General features: G+C 44.8%; 1 protein-coding gene across 1 annotated transcript; it reads left to right on the top strand.

The window, feature by feature from the left end:
• The first annotated feature begins 5,417 nt into the window (after positions 1–5,417).
• On the top strand, positions 5,418–15,653 carry LOC117599468 (sialic acid-binding Ig-like lectin 13). Its single transcript, XM_053241844.1, has 9 exons — positions 5,418–5,444; positions 8,683–8,765; positions 9,022–9,384; positions 9,493–9,816; positions 10,512–10,817; positions 14,596–14,689; positions 14,869–14,887; positions 14,971–15,055; positions 15,177–15,653. Exons 2-9 carry the CDS (start codon positions 8,717–8,719, stop codon positions 15,203–15,205), a joined length of 1,269 nt encoding a protein of 422 aa, XP_053097819.1. The 5' UTR covers positions 5,418–5,444; positions 8,683–8,716; the 3' UTR covers positions 15,206–15,653.
• The last annotated feature ends 6,464 nt before the right edge of the window (positions 15,654–22,117 follow it).

Raw genomic sequence — 22,117 nt, 5'->3', positions numbered from 1 at the left:
TATGGAGTCAGTTGATTTATAAATGAGTTTGTGAGGGAAACTTCACAATCTCCTCTTTTGCTTTATTAATTCTACAAAATAATATAAGAAATCACTCTAAATATAAAGCTGTATTTTGTGTGCTAATATTTTAAAATGTTACTGGGAGACACGTTTGAACAAACCACCTTTAAATGAACAGTGTACTTGCCATGTTTTTGTCACTATCCTGACAAACTCCAGTAGTGTAGATCAGCAGTAAACATGGACAAATTTCCCCATCCACCTACCTTTGCCAAGAGTTAGATAGTGTTTCAAATTGCATACTTATTCTACCCTGTTATTGAGTAACAACAGTCACCAGGTTTCCTATCACAGTTAGTGTTTGACGGCGCATGTCCAGCAGTTGCCTGATGGTGCAGGCAGGGTGAGATCAGAACTGTTTGGATTGCTGGGGATGGCGCCACCTGGGGGCTGTGGAGATGGCTTGGGGATCACATATGGGGAGCTGTACTGTAATGGCTTGGGACTGCGATTGCTGTAGTGGCTTTGGGGCTGCAGTTGCCACGAGCAGCTTCGTACTCAGGACTCCATCAGTGGACAGTGGATAGATTTTAACCAGCCGGACCTCTTGCAAATACTGTGATGAATTTATTGGTTGCACAATTGCACTATTTGTCCATATAGTACACAATAGAAGGGATTTATTTATAATTGCACTATCCGTTGCACCCAGATGAGGATGGGTTCCCTTTTGAGCCTGGTTCCTCTCAAGGTTTCTTCCTCATATCATCTCGGGGAGTTTTTCCTTGCCACCGTCGCCACTGGCTTGCTCATTAGGGATAAATTCACAGTGATAAATTTAAATATTTACAATATATTTTTGTGAATCCATTTATTTCTGTAAAGCTGCTTTGTGACAATGTCCATTGTTAAAAGCGCTATACAAATAAAATTGAATTGAATTGAATTGAATTGATCATGCACAACTCGTGTGGGTGGAGGAGGATTGGTTGGAGGGCACAAAGGGCTGACATGGACCAGTTTTAACAGACAGATATGGAAGGAAGGGTAGATTCCAACGGATCTAGGTAATTTGAGCTTTACAATGGAGGGTCTGATGATGCTTTTGATTAAAAAGGGACCCATATGGCGAGGAGAGAGTTTTTTAGAACTAGTCTCTAATAGAATGTCTTTGGAAGAAAGCCAAACCTTCTGACCAGTTGATAATTGGGTGCAGGAGTCCGATGGCAGTCAGCAAGGTAGCGGTTGAGGTCATCTGAGCAGAGTGGGGCGGAGCAGGCAGTCCTCCAAATCTTGCAGCAACAACAGATGTGAGCTTGAACCGATGGGACCATGATGTCATTCTCCTGGATGGGAAACAGAGGAGGCAGATAACCCAGAGAACACTCAAAGAGAGACATACCAGTGGCTGAGCTGGACAGGGAGTTGTGAGCGTACTCCATCCAGCAAGCTGGGTGCTCCAGGAAGAGGGGTTACTGGCCATGACACAATGAAGTGCTGCTTCCAGATCCTGGTTGACCCGCTCCACCTGACCATTAGTCTGGGGGTGGAAACCAGAGGACAGACTTACAGAGGCAATGAGAGCATTGCAGAAAGACCATACCTAAGAGATGAACTGGGGTCCATGGTCAGAGAGGAGGTCCAGGGGGATTCCATGCAGGTGGAAGATGTGACTGACCAGGAGGTCTGAAGTCTCACGGGCTGTGGGAAGTTTGAGGACAGCCACAGAATGCACTGCCTTGGAGAAAAGGTCGACAATCTTCAGGATGGTGGTGTTATCTTCATAATGCTTCATACTGCCACGAAAACGCTTCAGCTGTTTTCCATGGACTACACCAACACACATTGTGCTCACACACACGCACACTACAGTGTAAACCCATATGAGGATGGGTTCTCTGTTGAGCCTGGTTCCTCTCAAGGTTTCTTCCTATCACCATCTCAGGGAGTTTTTCCTTGCCACCGTCGCCCTGCTTGCTCATCAGAGACGGCACACACACACACTTCACTTTACTTTTGTTTGTGTAAAGCTGCTTTGAGACAATGACCTTTGTAAAAAGCGCTATACAAATAAAAATGAATTGAATTGAATTGAATTATCTTGAGAGGGAGTCTGGTAATGAAATGAAGTACGATGTGTGACCAGGAGAACTGGGAATGGGCAGAGGACAAAGCAGCCCTGCCGTGGGGGGTGAGAGGCTTTCCCACAGGGGCACACTGAGTTGGCAAAGACGAAGGCCTAGGTGTCAGCATCTATGGTTGGTCACCAGAAGTGTTGTTTCAGCAGGTCTAGGGTACGACTGGAACCATGGTGGCAGGCGAACCGGGCAGCCCAACTGGAGGACCTGAGAATGCACAGAGTCAGGGACAAACAAGCGGCCAGGGAGGTCCATTACCTCGATCCGGTTTGTGCGTTGGGCCTCCTTGACCATGCCCTCAGTCTCCCAAGTAACTGCTCCCACCATGCAGGAAGGAGGGAGGATAGTATCAGGACTCGAGGGGACCTCTTCTGAGGTAAATTGGTGGGAGAGGGTATCAGCTTGATGTTCTTGGAGCCAGAGCAGTACGTGATGGTGAAATTGAAACAGCTGAAGAATGGAGCCCATCATGCCTATTGTGAGTTCAGCTGCTTAGTGGTTTGGATGTAGGCCAAATTCTTGTGGACAGTCCACACGATAAATGGTTGCTTGGCCCCCTCGAGCCAGTGACTCCATTCCTCCAGGGCCAGGTTAACTGCTAGAAACTCATGATTTGCCACATTGTAGATGCATTTGGCTGGAGACAGTCAGCAAGAGAAGAAGGCACAATTTTCTAGTCTGGAGCTGAATGCTGGGATAGGAATGCACCCACCCCTGAGTCTTAGGTATCCACTTCCACAATGAATTGCCAAGATGGGTCTGACTGGATCAACACTGGGGATGAGGTGAATAGTTCCTTGAGTCTGGTGAAAACATTATCTGCCTCAGGGGTCCAAACAAAAGGATTGGAGGAAGAGGTGAGTCTGGTGATGGGTGTCACCACACAGCTATAACCTCTAATGAAAAGAAGGCAGAAATTAGCAAAGCCGAGGAAACTGAGGCTTCAGGTTGGTAGGTTTGGGCCATTTAGCCAATGCCCAGATGGTGTGTTCAGCGGAGATGAGAGAAGATGCAGATGTCATGAGGTATACAAAGATGAAGCAGTTGAAAAGGTCCCTGAGGATGTTGTTTACAAGATCCTGGAATACCTGGAATCCTGGAAGGAGCCCCAGTAAACTAACTTCCTTGCTGGCCAGTCAATGTGGAGGTTATGTTTCTTTAACCATTAGTGTCCCAGCAACAATGGAGAAAGCAGAGAGGAGACTAGGTTCAACTGAATGTGCTCTCCATGGTTAGCAGAGAACCAGGAGTATTGGAGTAGTGTGATGGGTAATATGAGCCAGGAACCATCCATCCAGAGCATTCACAGTGATGGGAGATTCTGACAGTTTGAAAAGAACACCAGCCTGGGAAGCTAGCTTGGCATCTAGGAAGTCATCATCTGTACCTGAGTCAACCAGAGCAAGCAGAGGAAGGGACTGCTGGTTAAGACACAGGGTGGCTTGGACTTGCAGGTGGAGGAGAGGCACTGAAGGGGAGGTAGTTTGGCTCACCAGTAACCCCTCATCACCTGGTGAGCCCTCTCATTTTGTCAAAGTGGGCAAGTGATAAGAAAATGACCAGATTGACCACAGCGGATGCACCCACCCGCTTTCAATCTCCAGTTGTGTTACACTGGGGTAAGCCGGGCCTGACCTAACTGCATGGGCTCTTCCCTGGATGGAGTGAGGTTGGAGGAGGCTCAGGGACTGGGTGGCTGCTCAATGGTCATATTACCAGGAGAAGAAGAAGGCAGGAGGGAAGTGAGGTAAGCTGTATCTCTCCCTGCACTTTTCTCAAAGGTGGTTACCTAGACTGACAGCGAGGGAGAAAAGTGAGTTGAGGGAGTCAGACTTGACTTTAATGGCCAATTCGTCCTTAACCTGGTCACTGATTATGTGCAGAAACACCCCCTGGAGAGCCACTTCATTCCATCCGGACTATGCAGCTATGATATGAGTCGAACACTCTCCTTAGTTCTGTGGTGAAGGAGGGAAAGGAGGCACACAGAGCAGGTTGCCTGTCCAGATGGCTGTGACCCACACCAAAGCATTTCCTCTTAACATCACCATCAGGTAAGAAATCTTAGCTTCGTCAGTGGCGTATGTTAGTGGTCACTGGCCAAACACTAGGGAACACTGAAGCAGGAAGGGCTTACATTTTCGCTGATCACCTGCATACCATTCGGGTCAGGAACATGAGCTTCAGGTAAGTGGGTGGACAGGGGATAGTGGAGCTAATGTTGCATGCATGGGCTGGCTGGGCTGGGGACTGGGAGACATCTGATAGTGTTGGGAAGAGATAAGGTTTAGCTGGTTACTGATTAGCGAGATCTGTCCTGACATGGCAAGAGTGCTTTCGGTAAGGTCCCAGAGCTGTTGGTCATGCTGTCCAGGGAGTATGCCTTGGCTTCAGAGTGCTGAATGCAAGGAATCTGGTTCTGCTGGGTCCACATTCGCCAGATCATTTTGGTATGGCCTATGAGTGTTTTTGGACCCAAAAGCACAACTCTAGGGAACACTTCAGGACAGAAGGTTAAATGGGTTTTAGTGAAGGATAAATGAAGGTAGAGATAGGTGGGGAAGAAGCATGGCTTGGTGTGTCTTTCGAGGCCAGGACTCGAATTCTGGTTGGTGGTGTGGGAGTCGGCTGCTCTGTCTGCCAGCCACGGAGAAGGTGAAGTAAGGTTGGGAGTTGCAGAGTGCAAGCATGGCTAGTGTTACTGTCAAGGTCAGGGCAATTATGATGAAGAGCAGGTGCGTTCGCTGATTCAATCAGGAACGGGAGCAGAGTGGAGCACCACACCCAGGGACACACACGAACACACAAACAGGAAGAGAGAGAGAGAGAGAGGGACATACACAGGAAACACAAGAAAGGGGAAACTAGAGAAACACGAGGAAACAGGAAAACCACAGGAGCCAAGGCCCAGACCATGACAGACTGTTTATAAAGGAGCTTTAATAAATGCATGCTTACACTTTCCATTAGATTGGTAAGTCAGTGCAAGCAATATTGCTTTGGTTATTAGTCACTTAGGTCACACATATTTTACTGACAATAAAATATTCAAATGTTCCAGTAGTCCTAAATTATAAATCTAAAATTAAAAAAAGTACAGTTGTCAATGCTTCAAAATTCATAAAGACCATTTACAAATTCCTGTTAAGAGAGAGGAAGTTGTGGTGTGTGTGTGTGTGTGTGTGTGCGCGTGTGTACGTGTGTGTGTGTGTGTGTGTGTGTGTAAGAGGGTGTTACTTAGCAGCATGTTGTATAAAACTGAGAACACTTTACTTTGAGAACTGGAGACTTAAACACTCGTGGGTAAGTATTGCTCTCTTTTCATTTTCTTATTGATAATGTTGTGTTTTGTGTATTATATAATGTGTGTTTTAATATCATTTGTGATCAAGTGAAACATTTTTCTTTAGTGGATTCTGTGAATTTATTGAAGAATCTGTTTTAACAGTGAGGTAGATTGAGCATCTCATGGAGAACACTTTTTACTGCACTAAAATTGGTGATAGTTTATTTGGGAAATATCAATCGACAAAAACTGTATTAGCATTTGAAAAACTGATGAAATATAAACCGGTCACAGTCGTGCACTCAGAACACTGATCCCGAATGTAGATCCTATTTTAGTTCTCTATCCTGCTCTAAATGTTATTTCTCTCTCAATTCAATTCAATTAAACAGAGCTTTATTGGCATGAGTGGTACATTATTGACAAAAGCAAGTAAACAAATGAACAATTTGTAACAGTATTAAAGGAGCAATAGCTGATTTTTTTACATTTCAAAAAGGTACAAATAACCTGGAAAATGATAAAAACATGATAAAAAAATAATGGCCTATAGTGTTAGCAAAATCTTGCTGTGCTTCATAACAGGATAAACACTGGCACTGCTTTTCCAAAATGGAGTCATTTATTACTGATGAAGGAATTAAGCTCCTGTATAAAGCTTTGAAATATTTCACCTTCTTTACATAATGAATCCAGTAGATCCGTTTTTATCACTTCAAGAGTCGAGTAAGGAAATGCTTTAGATGAAACACAGTGAAATGTGTGTGATGTTAGATAACTGTGTAACTACGCTAGCGATGCTAATAGTAATAGAGCCATCTGAAAATAGTTAAGAAACATAGTTAAATTTCTTACTCAGTCACATTAGATACAAAGCTTTCCAGAAAGAGCGTCTGGTCGAGACGTTTATGAACTCGAGTAAAGTAGCTGAGGAACTGTAAAAGTTCACGAGTTGAATAAAAATACTGTTCTATGCAAAAGTTTGTATTGATTGTACCAGATTATACATCTTATTGATTTTTGAAGTGAATTGAAGTAAACACACCAACTGCAGCAAACGATCTAAAAAAACTGTAATCATTTATTGACTATTAATGCACAGTTACTTTACATTTGATAACCTTAAAAAAATAGTAATTGTGGCTTGTGAAAAGTTTAGATACCCCTTTTTACAAAATAAGTAATTTGGTGAAGGGTGCCGAAAAACGATTGCGTACAACTGTATACACATGTTGTATGAGGGGCTCGAGTGTGGTGAGCAAGAGAGCAAGTTCTGGGGTGTGTGTGTGTGTGTGTGTAATGTTCGTCAGCATGTTGTATGTAACTGATGACACTTCTTTTCAGCACTAAGAGCTGACTCAGTTATTACACTCTCTGTGTTGTGTGTTCATCATCTGTACATCTAACATGATTATTAAAATTTTACTCAGCCAGTGGATCCAGTGAGCAATCACTAATAAAACCCACTTAAAGCCCATTTTACACTGTAAGTCCATCAGGTTATGTAGCTGTTGGAAACAAGAGAAATGACTCGAGGAGATTCTAATCATGGATGTAGCTTTAACGTAGCTACAGTGTGGAGTGATTTTTACCATGTAGCTTATAACATTATTAACTTATACGACAAATGGAGTTACTGCAATAGTATACACTTTTTGTGTGTGAGGCTCGGGCGTGGTGAGTGTGTGTGAGGCTTGGGCGTGGTGAGTGTGTGTGAGGCTCGGGTGTGGTGAGTGTGTGTGAGGCTCGGGCGTGGTGAGTGTGTGTGAGTGTGTGTGTGTGTGTGTGTGATGTTTGTCAGCATGGTAACTAATGACACTTCAGGACAGGAACAGTAGACTCACATATACACGGGTAACAATAACTCTTTCTACAACAAACACTAACAACTGATACTGACTCAGTTATTACAGTTATCCTCTGTGTGTAATGTCATCTCTACTGCTCTCAGCCAATCAGAGCACACCGTACTGCTGTCAGCCAATCAGAGAGCACCGTACTGCGCTCACACAATCAGATCACAGGGTACTGCTCTCAGCCAATCAGATCACACTGTACTGCTCTCAGCCAATCAGAACGCACTGTACTGCTCTCAGCCAATCAGATCACAGTGTACTGCTCTCAGCCAATCAGAACATAGTTTACTGCTCTAAGCCAATAAGAACACACTGTACTGCTCTTAGCCAATCAGAACACACTGTACTGCTCTAAGACAATCAGAACACACTGTACTGCTCTCAGCCAATCAGAACACACTGTACTGCTCTCAGACAATCAGAACACACTGTACTGCTCTCAGCCAATCAGAACACACTGTACTGCTCTCAGCCAATCAGAACACACTGTACTGCTCTCAGCCAATCAGAACTCACTATACTGCTCTCAGCCAATCAGAACACACCGTACTGCTCTCAGACAATCAGAGCACAGCGCACTGAGCTGATAGTGATGAGTGATGAGATGATTTAAATATAATTTGATAAAAACTGGATTAGTGATAACTGCTGAAAGATAAACAGGTCTTGGTCATGCATTTTAAGTTGAGACCTTCAGTAAACTTCCTTAAAGTCCCCCTCCCACTAAAGTCCTCTTCCCCGAGGACAAAGTCTTCCAACCCTGTGAGGGTGAATCTGTTTGCTGCATCTAAAGCCTGTCCCAGGAGAAGGGCCTGGAGATGTGGGTGTGTTCTGTGCCCTTTCTGCTCTGACCATGCTGTTCTGGGAAACTGGAGTCCCGTCCCAAACTCCCTCTCACTCGGGTCGAACAGTACCAAGCAAGACAGAGTGCTAAGTGAAGAGCTCTTTTCCATCACCCCGAGCATTCGCCGGTGCTAACGGATCAGACTGCGTATGAAAATTGTAATACCTGTGGGAGAATGCAGAGTATGGGCGTGGCCATGTTTATTTACGGTAGCACCGGGGCTGCCGTTTTCACGTCCTCATTCTGTCCCCGGCTTTGAACGAGGCTTTGTTACACCCCGAGCACAGTGTGTTTATAGTGCAGCAGGTTATGGGGCTTTTTCACACTTCCTACAGTAAACTGCAGCAGTATACACGTTTAGTGTTTGAGCTTTGGGCAGGGTGAGTGTGAGAGGATGGGGTGTGTGTGTGTGTGTGTGTGTGTGTGTGTGTGTGTGTGCTTGTCAGCATGTCGTGTGATGACACTTCAGTTCAGGCATAACAGACTCAGTGTGTTTTCACATGTAGTTCTTTTTAAACAAACCATATTGTGTGTGTGTGTGTGTGTGTGTGTTAGTCTCTTCTCCAGGTGATCTTTCCTGAACAGAGAGATGAAATCAGCAGAGAAACTCATCATCATCGTTTGTTTTCTGTTTCAAGGTTTGTGTAGAATTTATATTTAATGTGTGACCTGATAACGTAAGTGTGTTAAACTCAGGCAGTAACTGAATCAGTTTGGTGTGATTCTGTAACACAACTGCAGTTTGGAGTAAATATTACTACACACTTTAGATAAATGCTGTGTGCGTGTGTTACTGTAGTTATGATTTTGTGTTGTGTGTTACTGTAGTATCGATTTTGTGTCGTGTGTTAGTGTAATAATGATTGTGTGGTGTGTGTGTGTGTGTGTCTGCAGGTGTTTTGTGTAGAGAATTCTCCATCAGTCTACCACAGAGTGTAGAAGCTCTGAGAGGACTCTGTGTTCTCATACCCTGCAGTTTTGAGATTAAAGAAGAATATGATGCAGACCTCCAGACAGCTCTTACAGGAATCTGGACCAAAGACGGCGATGACCATAAGAAAAACAAAGTCTTTAACTCTAAAGTAACTAAAGAGAACAAGATTGAAGGGGAAATTATAGGAGACCTCCACATGAAGAACTGCACCACCATCTTCTACAACATCAGTGAGAGAGACAGTGGAAGATATTACTTTAGATTAGAAACTTCAGGAAAACTGAAAATAACGTATACTTCATCAGTAGATATAAGAGTGCAAGGTGAGAGCTGCAGCAGTGTGTGTGTACAGTGTAACTGTAATTACACTAATGATGCACTGGAACACATTTAAAACTCATCTCTAATGTGATACTGTGTGTTTATCTCAGTCTCTCCAATCAGCCCCTCAATAACACTGTATAAGGAGGATCAGGGGAAGGTGGAGGACCAAAATGAGGTGGTGGAGGGAACTTCAGTGAGTCTCATTTGCTCTGCTCCAGCTCCATGTCCCTCTAACCTCCCCACTTTTACATGGAACTTCCTGCCTGAGGAGAGAAGACAGGAGCAGAACTACAGCACCAACTTCAGTTCCTCTCAGCTGAACTTCAAAGCCACTCACCTGCATCATGGAGTCGATTTCACCTGCACTGCCACCTACCAGCTCCAGAACAAGACCAAATCAGCACAGAGGTCTTTTACACTACATGTTCTGTGTAAGTGCTGATTAATTCACATTCACTACACTTTTAATGATTCATGGAATCTTCTACATCCTGTTCTTCCTCCTTTAGATGCTCCTAGAAGCACGTCAGTATCAGCGTCTCCATCTGCTTCAGTGCTTTTGGGCAGTTCAGTGTCTCTGAATTGCAGCAGTGATGCAAACCCAGCAGTGCTGAACTACACCTGGTACAGAGAGAACGAAATTATGAGCTTTTTATTTTCAAATCAGATTTTATTGGTCACACACAACCATACACAGTACGACGTGCATTGAAATGGCTTTTATGACTGTCCACTGACATAAAACAGAATTTACATACAAACAGAAAGCAGTCGTGAAGGCAGCCGACCTCACCGGTGCCATCTTAAATCTATTTTTATTTTTGTATTGGTTGCTTTGCTAGTACTGATCAATATAGTGATTATTTTGAGAACTGGGAATTAGAAAAAAAAAATGTTTAAAAAAATTCTGAATGAGAATAGAGAATTTTCTGAATCACAAGCTGGCTCCTGATTGGAGTGTTGCAGCGTTTTAGGGTACTGAATCTGAGGATGGTGAAGAAATGTTATTCAAATAAAAAAAAACCTAATCCCTCTTCTGTCAAGTGGTCATTTATTATTTTAGAGCTTTCATTTCTGATTTGTTATAATATCATTATCTCATTCTCTCTCTCTCTCACTCTCTCAGATGCTCCTCAGGTCTCTCCCTCCTCCAGCTGTAACACCACTCAGGATCTGATCCTGTGTTCCTGTGAGGTTCATGGAAATCCGTCTCCTAAACTGGAGTGGCGTCTCTCAGTTCAAACTGTCCTGCCGTCAGAAGCCACGCCCATCCAAGTGGAGTCTGTGGGCAACACGAGTTTAAGAAGATCCAGTGCGTTTTCCATCCCTCAGTCAGTTAAGGACACGCCCACTCTGCAGTGTGTTGGGTCCAATAATCTGGGCCACGCCTCTCAGGTCTTCTTTATAACTAAGGCTCAGAGGCCTGCTGAAGGTTAGAAAAAATACATTCAGTTTTTGTTCATTACTTTTTGTTGTGACTTAATAAGTCATTACTTTAAGCTATTATCTCATTATTTCGACTTAATAACTCATTTTTAGTATTAGGAAGTCAAAATAATTAGTTATTATATCAAAATAACGAGAAGATATTATGAAATAATGAGATATTAATTTAAAATATAAACATAGACAAAAAAGTTACACTTTGCAGGCTTCTATATGAAAATGTGTGAAAGTAAAAACAGAAAAGGGAAAGTTTTTATGCGAAAATGATGAAAGGAAAGTGTCTTTTGCATACGTGCACAGAACGAGATCTTTAACACAAAGTCACCCGGTGACCATATGACACTAGAAAACAACATTAGTAATGGCAGAAATTCCCTTTACTTCTTCTCACCTTCATACAATTCGAGTGTTTACTGGCCCTCTGCAATACAGTTTGTGACTACAGTCAGAGCTCCAGGTGAACCCGTCCTTCAAAGCTGGCAATAGTCTCATATTAACTTCATAATATCTAAAAAACAAACAGTGGCATAATTAACTTTCTTTCTAACCAAACTATATTTGGTGTCTCAGTCTTGCATTCTAACAGCTCTTCAATCAGCTACGTATATTGATTTTAATCTAAGTGACGCTTACCTCACAATTATAGCCATGGCAGGTACTCCTCATAGTCCCAGGCATAACAAATGAGAAGCATGGTTGAGCCTTGAAGCGTGGTTGAGTGGTGATTGCCCTTGTAATTCCACAGTCATAAGACTGAGATGCAAAGCTAGTGATTTTCACTAAATCTCATGATGGGCTGGAGTGAGTAGACCTCTGTGTTCCTGTATCAACACCTAGCAGGGTTACCCTTGGCATCTCTCAGCAAAAATGTCCATGCGAGTTTCCCATTGCTGGTTGGAGGATCAGTCACTGGTAGCTGTCCTACAGTGCCAAGAGATCTTCAGCCGCAAACACAGTTGGAGCTGAGGCATGTCTGAGATCAGTCTCTGGTTTGCTCAGCAATGTAAACAATCACAGCAGAGTACTGTAGAGCAAGTAGCAAGTCTTAGTGGTGAGTCATGAAATTACAGACCCCACTGTTGTTTCTCTTCAGTGCCACATTTCCAAGAATTTCGTCCTTCGAACATTGCTCCCAGTAGTGGATAGAGGGATTGCAATCTCACTATTTACAGCTCGGCTTCAAAAGTCAGTAAGTAACTAGATGGAGAGTGCTCTGCTGTGCAGCACTCGAGCTCATGGCACATGCTTACAAGCTACTTGGCATAGCTGTATAGCAGCCATTGTCACTCGCAGCACGTCACTGGTGGCTGCACAAAGCATTATGTCCAGGCCAGCGAGGCCAAAACAGGGTACCAAGGTGGGGCAGGCGGAACAGAATAGCACCATGGTAGAGCAGGCGGAGCTGAAGGGCACCAGGGCGGAGCAGGAGGGCACCAGGGCGGAGCTGAAGGGCACCAGGGCGGAGCTGAAGGGCACCACAGCTGAGCAGGTGGGTCCGAAGATCCCCACGGCGGAGCAGACGACCACCACAGCGGAGCAGATGGGTCCAAAGATCCTAACGGCGGAGCCAACAGCCACCACAGCAGAGCAGATGTCCACCAATGTAGAGCCAACAAGGCGGGTGCCCACCAAGGCGGACCAGACGGGACTGGAACACAGAGCACAGAGAGGTTAACAACGGCCTCTGCGGTCGAGACAGGACAGGCTGAGAGTTCAAAGATGGCCTCCTTGGCCGTGACAGGACAGTCAGAGAGTTCACAGAGGGTCTCCTTGTCCATAACAGAACAGGCAGAGAGCTCGGAGATGGCCTCCTTGGCCGTGACAGGGCAGGCGAAGAGGTCGGAGACGGCCTCCTTGGCCGTGACAGGGCAGGCAGAGGGTTCAGAAGTGGACACCGCTGACTCAGGAGGCTCTGCAGTGGAAACTGCCTCCTCAGGAGGAGCTGGAGCGGACGCCGCCGACTTGGGAGGTTCTGCAGCGGGAGCTGCCACCTCAGGAGCTGATGCAGAGGCTGATTCATGGACTGGAGCAGACTAGGGGGTAGATTCAAGGACTGGAGCAAGAACAGAGCAATATGTAGCCCAAACACACAGGATGGGCAACCGCCATTACAGGGAGCACTGAGGATAGGGGAAGTGTCTCTATGACAACCAGTGCTGAAGCTCTTGGAATGCCTGCTGCATGCACCAACATCAACGGTGGGTCCACCAGACTCGACACCAGCCTCAAATGCCCTTGGAACGCCTTGGTGTCTTCAAACGCAACATCCACGATGCTCGGGAATACTGGTTGGAGTTCTCATCGGTGGAGTTTGCTCGCTGCTGCTGGGGGTGGCCCCATATGGACTGCCTGAAGAACTGTTTGGATTGCTGGGGATGGTGCCACCTGGGGGCTGTGGAGATGGCTTGGGGATCACATATGGGGAGCTGTACTGTAATGGCTTGGGACTGCGACTGCTGTAGTGGCTTTGGGGCTGCAGTTGCCACGAGCAGCTTCGTACTCAGGACTCCATCAGTGGACAGTGGATAGATTTTAACCAGCCGGACCTCTTGCAAATACTGTGATGAATTTATTGGTTGCACAATTGCACTATTTGTCCATATAGTACACAATAGAAGGGATTTATTTATAATTGCACTATCCGTTGCACCCAGATGAGGATGGGTTCCCTTTTGAGCCTGGTTCCTCTCAAGGTTTCTTCCTCATATCATCTCGGGGAGTTTTTCCTTGCCACCGTCGCCACTGGCTTGCTCATTAGGGATAAATTCACAGTGATAAATTTAAATATTTACAATATATTTTTGTGAATCCATTTATTTCTGTAAAGCTGCTTTGTGACAATGTCCATTGTTAAAAGCGCTATACAAATAAAATTGAATTGAATTGAATGGAGTGGCATCCGTGATGGCTGAAGACTGAGGTTTGACATCCATAAAGGCTGGAGACTCTGGTGTGACAGGCATCTTGGGAAGAGGCTCTGGGCAGGTGGCCACATGACAACAGTGCATAGTCCATAAAGTCTCTTAAACTGCAGTTAAACTCCCCTCCAGGTAACAATGACTTTGTTGGCTCATTGAGTCCAAAACAGAACAAGTCCTTAAACAAAATCTCATCATATATTGGTACTTAATATGACAACTCACAGAATTGATGAACATATTCCTCAATGGATAGGTCCTTTTGCCGAAGGTGCAGTAGTTGATCGACTGGGTCCATGATTGGCCTGGGATGCTCAAAAAAGCCGCTGGATCCAGGTGTGGCTGATTGTTCTGTAACGTGGGGGTCGACAACGGAGTTGGAGATCCAAATGCAAGGCTTTATTTACAAACGTGGTCAAAACAGGCAGGGTCGAGCACCAGCAAACAGTGTAATCCAAGGCAGAGGCAAAAGAGTAATCCGAAACACAGGCAATGGTCAGGGCAGGCAGCAATCAATCAAAAACAAGGAAAACAGTCCAAGGGTCAAAACACATGGAAACATGGAAAGGCTATAAACAAACAATAATCAGCCCCCTAGGCGCAGGTGTGAGCAACTTTTATACAGAACAGGGAGAACACGTGACAAAACCAACCAATGAGAACATGACACACAAAACAAAGGAACCAATCAGAACATGACACACAAACAAGGGTAGCACATGACACAGGTGGGGAAATGGAGTCCTGAGAACAATGGCAAGAGTCCGGGGTGGAGTGCCCTCTAGTAGAGTCCATGGGCACTCCAGCTGGTGTTCGTTACAGTTAAACTTGTGTTTTATTTTCCAGAACACACTGCAGTACTTTATCTGGTTCTGTCTCTCTCTGTGGTTCTCCTTCTGTGTGTTGGTGTTATTGGATTTCTCGTCTACAAATTAAAGCAGTAAGTGACAGATTGAGAAATATTTCGATCATTCAAACTTATTTAAAAACTATTTAAAAATCAGTTTAAAATGGTCAGGAAAATAGCAGAATGCAGCAGAATTAAAGATTTTATGATCTTTAACTTAAAGATTAGAATTACCTGCATGAATAATATATTTTCATGAAATTTGTTATTAGATTGTCCAGGAAAATAAAGGTACGTCACACACAATTATTATTATTATTATTATTATCATTGATGATGATGATGTTGATGATGATGATGTTTATTATGTGAAGGTTCTACAGACAGGAGATACTTACGCTTCTCTCCAGCTCTCTGCTGTACAGAACTCTGATTATGAAACTCTGCAGACTAACAGAGGTGACGTCACATCACTCATTAGCACTAATTATTAACTTTATTCAGTTAACCTCATTTATTACTTTAGATATGACCTTTGTAAAGAGCTAATGGATGTGTGGTTTTGTTTTGTATGTTTCAGGGAGGAGAGAAAAAAAGGACAACTCCTGAAAAGCTGCACTTTTTCATCACTTATTTTTCTGCCAGTAAAATAATTACCATTGAAGAATATTAAAGATATAAAGGAATGTGCTGTTATACAATTTATCAGTTTATAGTCACATGTAATGTTGTGGAACTTTGATGAAACAAGTTAGTTTCTGTTCCCAGTTACATTATAGCAGTTATAAACTTGTTTACATGCAAGTTAACTAATAATGTTTGGCTAACATCAGCATCAGTTAAATCACATGTTTGATATTTAAGTAGCTGATATAGCATTTGCATTAGCCTTAATTAAACCACATAATTGCTATTTTTACAGTGTAGCTACCATAAACATTTGGTAAATCACTTAGTTGCTACTATAACTGCTGTTTTACTTTTAATGGGCCTTGTTTATATTTCAGTAAAGTTGTGTTAATATTTTTGTAGCCAAACTAAATTACATTTTTCACTAGATTTTCAAAAGTTTCGCTTATTTCCTTCATATTCAAATGTCTATGTTGATAAATGCCAATCAGGATTAAATTACCAACAGCATTCACAGCATGGCTATTTTATAATTAGCCATGGACACAAAACTTGATGATGACTAAACACTGAAAGAGCACCTTCTGTGTGCGCCATGTGCTAAATCGTCCAGTAATGCAGCTCAGCCATTGCAGTGTATCAGCTACCATAGACACACACTAACCCAGGGGTTTCCAACCTGGGGTCAGGACCCCACATGCGGTCACTTGATTTACAAATGGGGTAGAGACAGAAACTCACAATCTCCACTTTTATTTCATTCATTTATTTTAGCGATTAATACTAGAAACACCGAAGACGGATTTTGTGTGCTAATACTGTGAAATGTTACTGGGCGTCATGTTCAGACAAATTAATAAGGTATGTGTTATTGGTGTCTTTTTCTCTATCCTGACATGCAGCACTAGCATAGCTCAGCTAATAAGAATGGACAGATTTCGCCATCCATCTACCTCCACTAAATAAACTAAAAACTACTCTGTGGTTTTTTAGTAACCTATTTAGTAATGTCTTGGATAAGTTTGTTTTTCTGAGAGATGGAAAGCTATATGAACACATAGACTATTGGGAGCAGCTAATGGTCCACATAAGTTGTAGGCCTGTGGTGCTGAAGCTCAGACATGTGGTCTCATGGGCAGGACTACAGAAAACAGTACCTAGGGTAGCAGATTTCACTGGCCATGGTACTACCTGGATATTGTAAGTCAGTAGCCTTTCAGAAATGATGCATCTGTTGGTGCTAATGCTGATCTAAAGATTCTTCAGTTGCGAGAATCTACCACCATAGAACAGTTCTGCCTCCCATGAGTATGTGAGCTGGTCCCAGTCATACTGGAAGTGGAGCAGCCCTACATTGAGGTACATAACAACAGTCTTAGAGGTGGCAGTGCAGGAAGCAAACCAAAGCTACTTGGAGCTTTAAAGTTGGGTCCAGAAGTCTTAGTGGTTGGCTATTGTGTCTTACGGGTAGACCATAAAGTCTTTCACTAGGAAGTGTACTTCTGTATCAGTTCTGGGAATCTCATTCACAGCTGATGACTGGTGTAGCTCAAGGATCTGTGCTTAGTCCTATTCTCTTATCAGAAAATGCCATCTTGGCTGCTCCTACAGATAGCTCAACCTGGAGGAAGCTTTATATAAGGACTCACCAGCATGTGCTCATCACCAGATGGCCTCCCCTGACCTCAGCTCCATGCCGCTGGTTTACCAAGACCTCAAACAAGTGTTCAGCAAGGCAAAGGCTTTGTCGCTGCCTCCACATCGACTCTACAACTGTGCCATTGACCTCCTACCTGGAACCATGCCCCCACATGGACGCCTTTACCACCTCACCGGACCTGAGAGGGAGGCGATGGCCACATACATTTTGGAGTCCCTCACTGCAGGCATTATCTGCCTGTCTTCTTGACCCACCCGAGCGGGATTTTTCTTCGTGGAGAAGAAGGAAGAAGTTTCTTCACCCGTGCATCGACTACCAAGGGCTCAATGCTATCACCATCAAGAACTGCTACTTTCTGCCTTTGATGTCCTCTGCCTTTGAGCTACTCCAGGGAGCCACCATCTTAACCAAGCTAGACCTGAGGAACACCTATCACCTGGTCCTCATCCGCAAAGGGGATGAATGGAAGACAGCGATCAACACCCCTACTAGCTACTATGAGTACCTGGTGATGCCGTTTGGCCAGACCAATGCCGCAGTGGTGTTCCAGGCACTCGTCCACGACATCCTCCGAGACACTCTGAATTCCTTCATCTTCATCTACTTGGACGACATCTTGATCTTCTCCGACTCCCTGGAGGAACACGAGCGCCATGTCCGGTGTACGTTCACCTGGTCGCCGGAGGCAGAGCAAGCCTTCCTCTAACTGAAGGACTTCTTCACGACGGCCCCTATCCTAACCCTGCCTGACCTGACGCTCCAGTTAATCGTGGAGGTCGATGCCTGTGACCTTGTCGTGGGGGCTGTCCTGTCTAAGAGGTCCCCTAAGGGCAACCACCTACAGTCCTGTGCCTTCTTCTCCCGACGACTCAGCCCAGCCGAGCGGAACTACGCGGCTGGGAAACATGAGCTCCTCGCCGTCAAGTTAGCCTTGGAGGAGTGGCAACACTGGTTGGAGGGCGCCGAACAGCCATTCATAGTCTGGACTTCAACTTCCCGTTGTCGCATCGACCTGGTTCGAAGAGTGGCAAGCCCGACGCCCTCTCGTGTCAGTTCTCACCAGTGGGAGGGGAGCCCCCCAAAGAACGCATCCTCCCGTCCTCGGTCCTGGTGAGAGCTCTCAGCTTAGACGTTGAGAGGAAGGTGCAGAAGGCTGCCATCAACCAACCTGTGCCCAAGAACTGTCTGGAGGGCAAGTTCTTCATCCCTGAATCCATGCACTCACAAATTCTGCAGTGGTGCCACGGCGCCAGGATGTTCTGCCACCCTGGTATTGCCCGTACCCAAGCACTTGTACAACAACTCATGGCCCACCATGAGGAGGGACGTCCGGGAGTTTGTGGCCGCCTGCCCTGTCTGTGCTCAGCAGAAGATATCCATGGTCCCTCTAGCAGGATTCCTCCGACCCCTGCCTGCACTCAGAAGACCCTGGTCGCACCTGTCTGTGGGCTTTGTCATGGGCCTTTCTCAGTACACAAGAAACACCACCATACTTACCATGGTGGACCGGTTTTTCAAGTTGGCTCATTTCATACTGCTGCCCAAGCTGCCCTCAGCCAAGGAAACTTCTCCTAGCTCCTACATGTCTTTTGCCTCGACGGCCTGCCCCGCAACATCGTGTCTGACCAAGGACCCCAGTTCACATGTCTCTTCTGGAGAGAATTCTGCCAGCTCCTGGGAATCACCATCAGCCTCTGATCTGGTTTTCATCCACAGACCAATGGGCAGACAGAACACCTCAACCAGGAGCTCGAGCATGCGCCGACAACTCACTTCCATCAGCCACCAGGGGCCTCTTTCCAAGTTGCCTATGGCTACCAGCCCTGGAGAAGAGCCTGCCTCATGTTGCTAAGGAGTTCCAGAAGCTACGCCAAGTGGGCCATCGCAGAACCCTGCCCTACCGCGTCAGCCAAAGATTGTGGCTATCCACCAGGGACCTGCCTCTCAAGACGACCTCCAGAAAACTGGCTCCTCACTTCGTGGGACCGTTCCCTATCTCCAAGGTGCTCAACCCTGTGGCCGTGCACCTTAAGCTACCCAGAGCCTTGTGGATCCACCCCACATTTCATATGTCCAAACTCAAGCCTGTCCAAGCCTGCCCGTTGGAACTGTTCATACTTGGATTTCTGCCTGCCCCTTCGGATTTGTCTGTTTTTGGAGATTAGCCCTGTTGCCACTAGCGTGGCAGCCAGCGGCGCGTCTCTGTCACAACTGGACTCTGTAATCCGTTACAAACAACTCGCGTGGATATTGAGCTTTCTGTTAGTGAGTAAAGACTGTTGTGACTGTGAACTCACTATTGTTTATTTGCCTTTTTCTTTCACCCTTTGCATCTATTCTGATGCCATTGACTGTGTTTAAAACACTGTGCTCATTAAATACTTTTAAAATTGAACCTCTGTCCGCATTCTGCATTTGGGTCCGACTCCGGCTCTGTGATATAATTGCCTCCAAATAAACTTTTTATGTGCAAGTACTAAAGGAAATATGCAACACAATGGCTGATTCAGGCTCTTCAATTCAATTTCAATTCAATTTTATTTGTATAGCGCTTTTAACAATGGACATTGTCACAAAGCAGCTTTACAGAAATAAATGGATTCACAAAAATATATTGTAAATATTTAAATTTATCACTGTGAATTTATCCCTAATGAGCAAGCCAGTGGCGACGGTGGCAAGGAAAAACTCCCCGAGATGATATGAGGAAGAAACCTTGAGAGGAACCAGGCTCAAAAGGGAACCCATCCTCATCTGGGTGCAACGGATAGTGCAATTATAAATAAATCCCTTCTATTGTGTACTATATGGACAAATAGTGCAATTGTGCAACCAATAAATTCATCACAGTATTTGCAAGAGGTCCGGCTGGTTAAAATCTATCCACTGTCCACTGATGGAGTCCTGAGTACGAAGCTGCTCGTGGCAACTGCAGCCCCAAAGCCACTACAGCAATCGCAGTCCCAAGCCATTACAGTACAGCTCCCCATATGTGATCCCCAAGCCATCTCCACAGCCCCCAGGTGGCACCATCCCCAGCAATCCAAACAGTTCTTCAGGCAGTCCATATGGGGCCACCCCCAGCAGCAGCGAGCGAACTCAACCGATGAGAACTCCAACCAGAAGTAGGGCATCAGGATGGGTCAGGCAGCGAGGAGGAGCAGAAGGGGTCAGGATCACTGGCATCACTGGCATCTCAGAAGTAGCATGTGTAGCTCGACAGAGAGTGAGGGAGAGAGAGAGATGGAGAGAAAGGAAGAGATTGTTAGGTGAGCTTTTGTCCTCTAATGGTTAAGCACGATGTACTTTGCATGCAGAGTGCAAGCAGGGACTCCGGCAAGACTAGCTATGACAGCATAACTGAAAGGGAGAGCCAGAAGCTAACACAGACATGAGGGCACCCTGGGACATAAGGCAGCCAGCCACTCCACCGTCGACAAACCTGAGTGAACGTGTGAGAGTGGGGGGGCGACAGCATCCAAACATCCCATTTCACCACAACACTCTATGCCTGTGAAACCCTCCAGACCTGCCCCTGTACCTAAGAAAACTATTCACAAAAGGCTTGACTAAACAAATATGTTTTCAGCCTAGACTTAAACACTGAGACTGTGTCTGAGACCCGAACACTAAGTGGAAGGCTGTTCCATAACTGTGGGGCTTTGTATGAGAAAGCTCTACCCCCAGCTGTAGCCCGCATTATTCGAGGTACCAACAAATAGCCTGCATCTTTTGATCTGAGTAGGCGTGACGGATCATAAAAGACCAAAAGTTCGCTCAGGTACTGTGGCGCGAGACCATTTAGTGCTTTATAGGTCAATAGTAGTATTTTATAATCAATACGAAATTTGATTGGGAGCCAATGCAGTGTGGATAAGATAGGGGTGATGTGGTCATATCTTCTGGTTCTAGTAAGGACTCTCGCTGCTGCATTCTGGACTAACTGGAGCTTGTTTATGCATCTACTGGAACATCCAGACAGTAAGGCATTACAATAATCCAACCTAGAGGTAACAAAAGCATGAACTAATTTTTCTGCATCGTGTAGTGACAATATATTTCTTATTTTAGCAATATTTCTGAGATGAAAGAAAGCAATCCTAGTTATATTATCTACATGAGCTTCAAAAGAAAGACTAGAGTCGATAATCACACCAAGGTCTTTTACTGCTGCACATGATGAAACAGAAAGGTCATCCAGAGTTATTATGTAATCAGAAAGCTTACTTCTAGCTGCATGTGGTCCTAGTACAAGTACTTCTGTCTTGTCAGAATTAAGTAAGAGAAAGTTAATAAGCATCCAGTTTCTAATGTCTTTTACACATTCCTCAACTTTATTAAGCTGGTGTCTGTCATCTGGCTTTGCTGAAACATACAACTGTGTGTCATCAGCGTAACAGTGGAAGCTAATACCATGCTTACGAATAATTTTGCCCAGAGGTAGCATATATAAAGAAAAGAGCAGTGGGCCTAAAACAGAGCCTTGCGGAACACCAAACTTTACCTTAACATGAGAAGAGAAGTCACCATTTACGTTTACAAACTGATAACGATCAGTCAAATAAGACCTGAGCCAGGAAAGGGCTGTTCCCTTAATGCCTACTACATTTTCTAGTCTATTGAGGAGAATAGCATGATCAATGGTATCAAAAGCTGCACTAAGGTCAAGCAGCACCAGCAAGGAGACACAACCCTGATCAGAGGCTCTTCTCTTCTCCCAGCTCAGAAATAGTATCTATCTGCTGACCAGCTTTTACTGTTAAACCACTGCAAAATATCCAAAATGGTCCAAAATATGGTGGCACATTTTACTATCAATTTGTATGCATGTTAGTCCATAGCACCATGGCACTCCACTGGCTTCCTGTATCAGCAATATGCATCAAGTCCTTAATGAAAAATTATAGAGTTACTTTGGCCAGGGCTTTGTTTCATCCCAGTCAGTGTACAACCATCACATGGTCCTAAAGGTCTCAAAGTAATTAAGGTACTATTCAGACGAGATTAGATTTCCAGACGATGTACACATGCTCGTCACACTAACAGTTCCAAGCATACTGCACACACACTTCATTTTAACTTTATATATGCTACCTCTGGGCAAAATTATTCGTAAGCATGGTATTAGCTTCCACTGTTACGCTGATGACACACAGTTGTATGTTTCAGCAAAGCCAGATGACAGACACCAGCTTAATAAAGTTGAGGAATTTTAAAAGACATTAGAAACT

The sequence above is a fragment of the Pangasianodon hypophthalmus genome, chromosome 18 (genome assembly GCF_027358585.1).
Source record: "Pangasianodon hypophthalmus isolate fPanHyp1 chromosome 18, fPanHyp1.pri, whole genome shotgun sequence".
In the NCBI taxonomy this organism is placed as follows: Eukaryota; Metazoa; Chordata; class Actinopteri; order Siluriformes; family Pangasiidae; genus Pangasianodon; species Pangasianodon hypophthalmus.
The sequence above is the reverse complement of the archived record's forward strand: the minus strand, read 5'-3'. Positions and strand labels throughout refer to the sequence as shown.

Excerpts from the sequence above, each read along its gene's own strand:
- LOC117599468 (XM_053241844.1), top strand. The coding sequence starts at position 8,717 with ATGAAATCAGCAGAGAAACTCATCATCATCGTTTGTTTTCTGTTTCAA. Across the intron at positions 8,766-9,021 it reads CGTTTGTTTTCTGTTTCAAG|GTGTTTTGTGTAGAGAATTC; the intron begins GTTTGTGTAGAA and ends GTGTGTCTGCAG. Across the intron at positions 10,818-14,595 it reads GGCTCAGAGGCCTGCTGAAG|AACACACTGCAGTACTTTAT; the intron begins GTTAGAAAAAAT and ends TTTATTTTCCAG.